Source organism: Chiloscyllium plagiosum, chromosome 12, assembly GCF_004010195.1.
Source record: "Chiloscyllium plagiosum isolate BGI_BamShark_2017 chromosome 12, ASM401019v2, whole genome shotgun sequence".
NCBI classification, from domain to species: domain Eukaryota; kingdom Metazoa; phylum Chordata; class Chondrichthyes; order Orectolobiformes; family Hemiscylliidae; genus Chiloscyllium; species Chiloscyllium plagiosum.
Window position 1 is genome coordinate 85144006 of NC_057721.1, and position 966 is coordinate 85144971.

Here is a 966-nt window from a genome sequence, read left to right on the forward strand (position 1 = left end):
TTGCCTGTAGTGTTAGGTAAGGGGTAAATGTAGGGGTATGGGTGGGTTTCGCTTCGGCGGGTCGGTGTGGACTTGTTGGGCCGAAGGGCCTGTTTCCACACTGTAATGTAATGTAATGTAATCTAATGTAATCTAATCTAAAGTGCAGCACGACTTGTGTAATATTAATACATTGTTAAATGTCATTGTCAGCCTTTCTTTTTGATACCAAAACAGAAAATGCTGGAACATCTCAGCAGGTCGGGCAGCACCGGTAAAGGAGAGACATTTCGGGTCTAACTGAGCCCCTGTCACAGCTTTGACAAAGGGTCAGTTGGACCCGAAGCGTCTCTCCTTTACCGGTGCTGCCCGACCCCCTGAGATGTTCCAGCATTTTGTTTCGGTTGTAGGTTCCAGGACAATGGGGTTGTATTGTTTGTGTCAGGTTCCTGTCTGACTGGGGCGACAGGTTCTGGTGAAAAGGCAGGAAAGGCCATGAGCTTATTGAATGGGATAGCAGAGTGAACGGGCTGACTGGCCTCAAACCCAACAACATCAACGTGCCACAGATTCATGGTTTATTGGGGCAGTGTCACTGCGGGGCGGAAACGAACAGGGACTGGAGGAAGTGCGTCAAGCGGGGCGGAAATGAACGGGGACCGGAGGAAGTGCGTCATAGAGGGGCGGAAATGAACCGGGATCGAAGCAATTGCGTCACTGCTGGGCGGAAATGAACTGCGACCGGAGGAAGTACGTCATAGCGGGGCGGAAATGAACAGGGACTGGAGGAAGTGCGTCATAGCGGGGCGGAAATGAACTGGGACCGAAGGAAGTGCGTCATTGCAGGGCGGAAGTGCAACCGAGGAGACGAATTCGGTGTGAAGCGGCCACGCGGGAAGATCGAGAGGAAAAAGAATGAAATTTAATTTCAGGGTGAGGGGGGTGGGGGGAGTGTGTGTCCCTGTCTGTCTCTGGGGGTAGGGGGAG

General features: G+C 52.4%; 1 protein-coding gene across 1 annotated transcript in view; it reads left to right on the forward strand.

Annotated features, from left to right (window-relative positions):
* Positions 1 to 805: 805 nt before the first annotated feature.
* The window catches only part of pwp2h (PWP2 small subunit processome component), a 29744-nt gene continuing 29583 nt past the window's right edge, over positions 806 to 966 (forward strand). Inside the window, exon 1 of the mRNA XM_043701438.1 lies at positions 806 to 912. Coding sequence (XP_043557373.1) covers positions 895 to 912 — 18 coding nt within the window. The 5' untranslated portion in view covers positions 806 to 894. The remainder of the gene's footprint in view (positions 913 to 966) is intronic.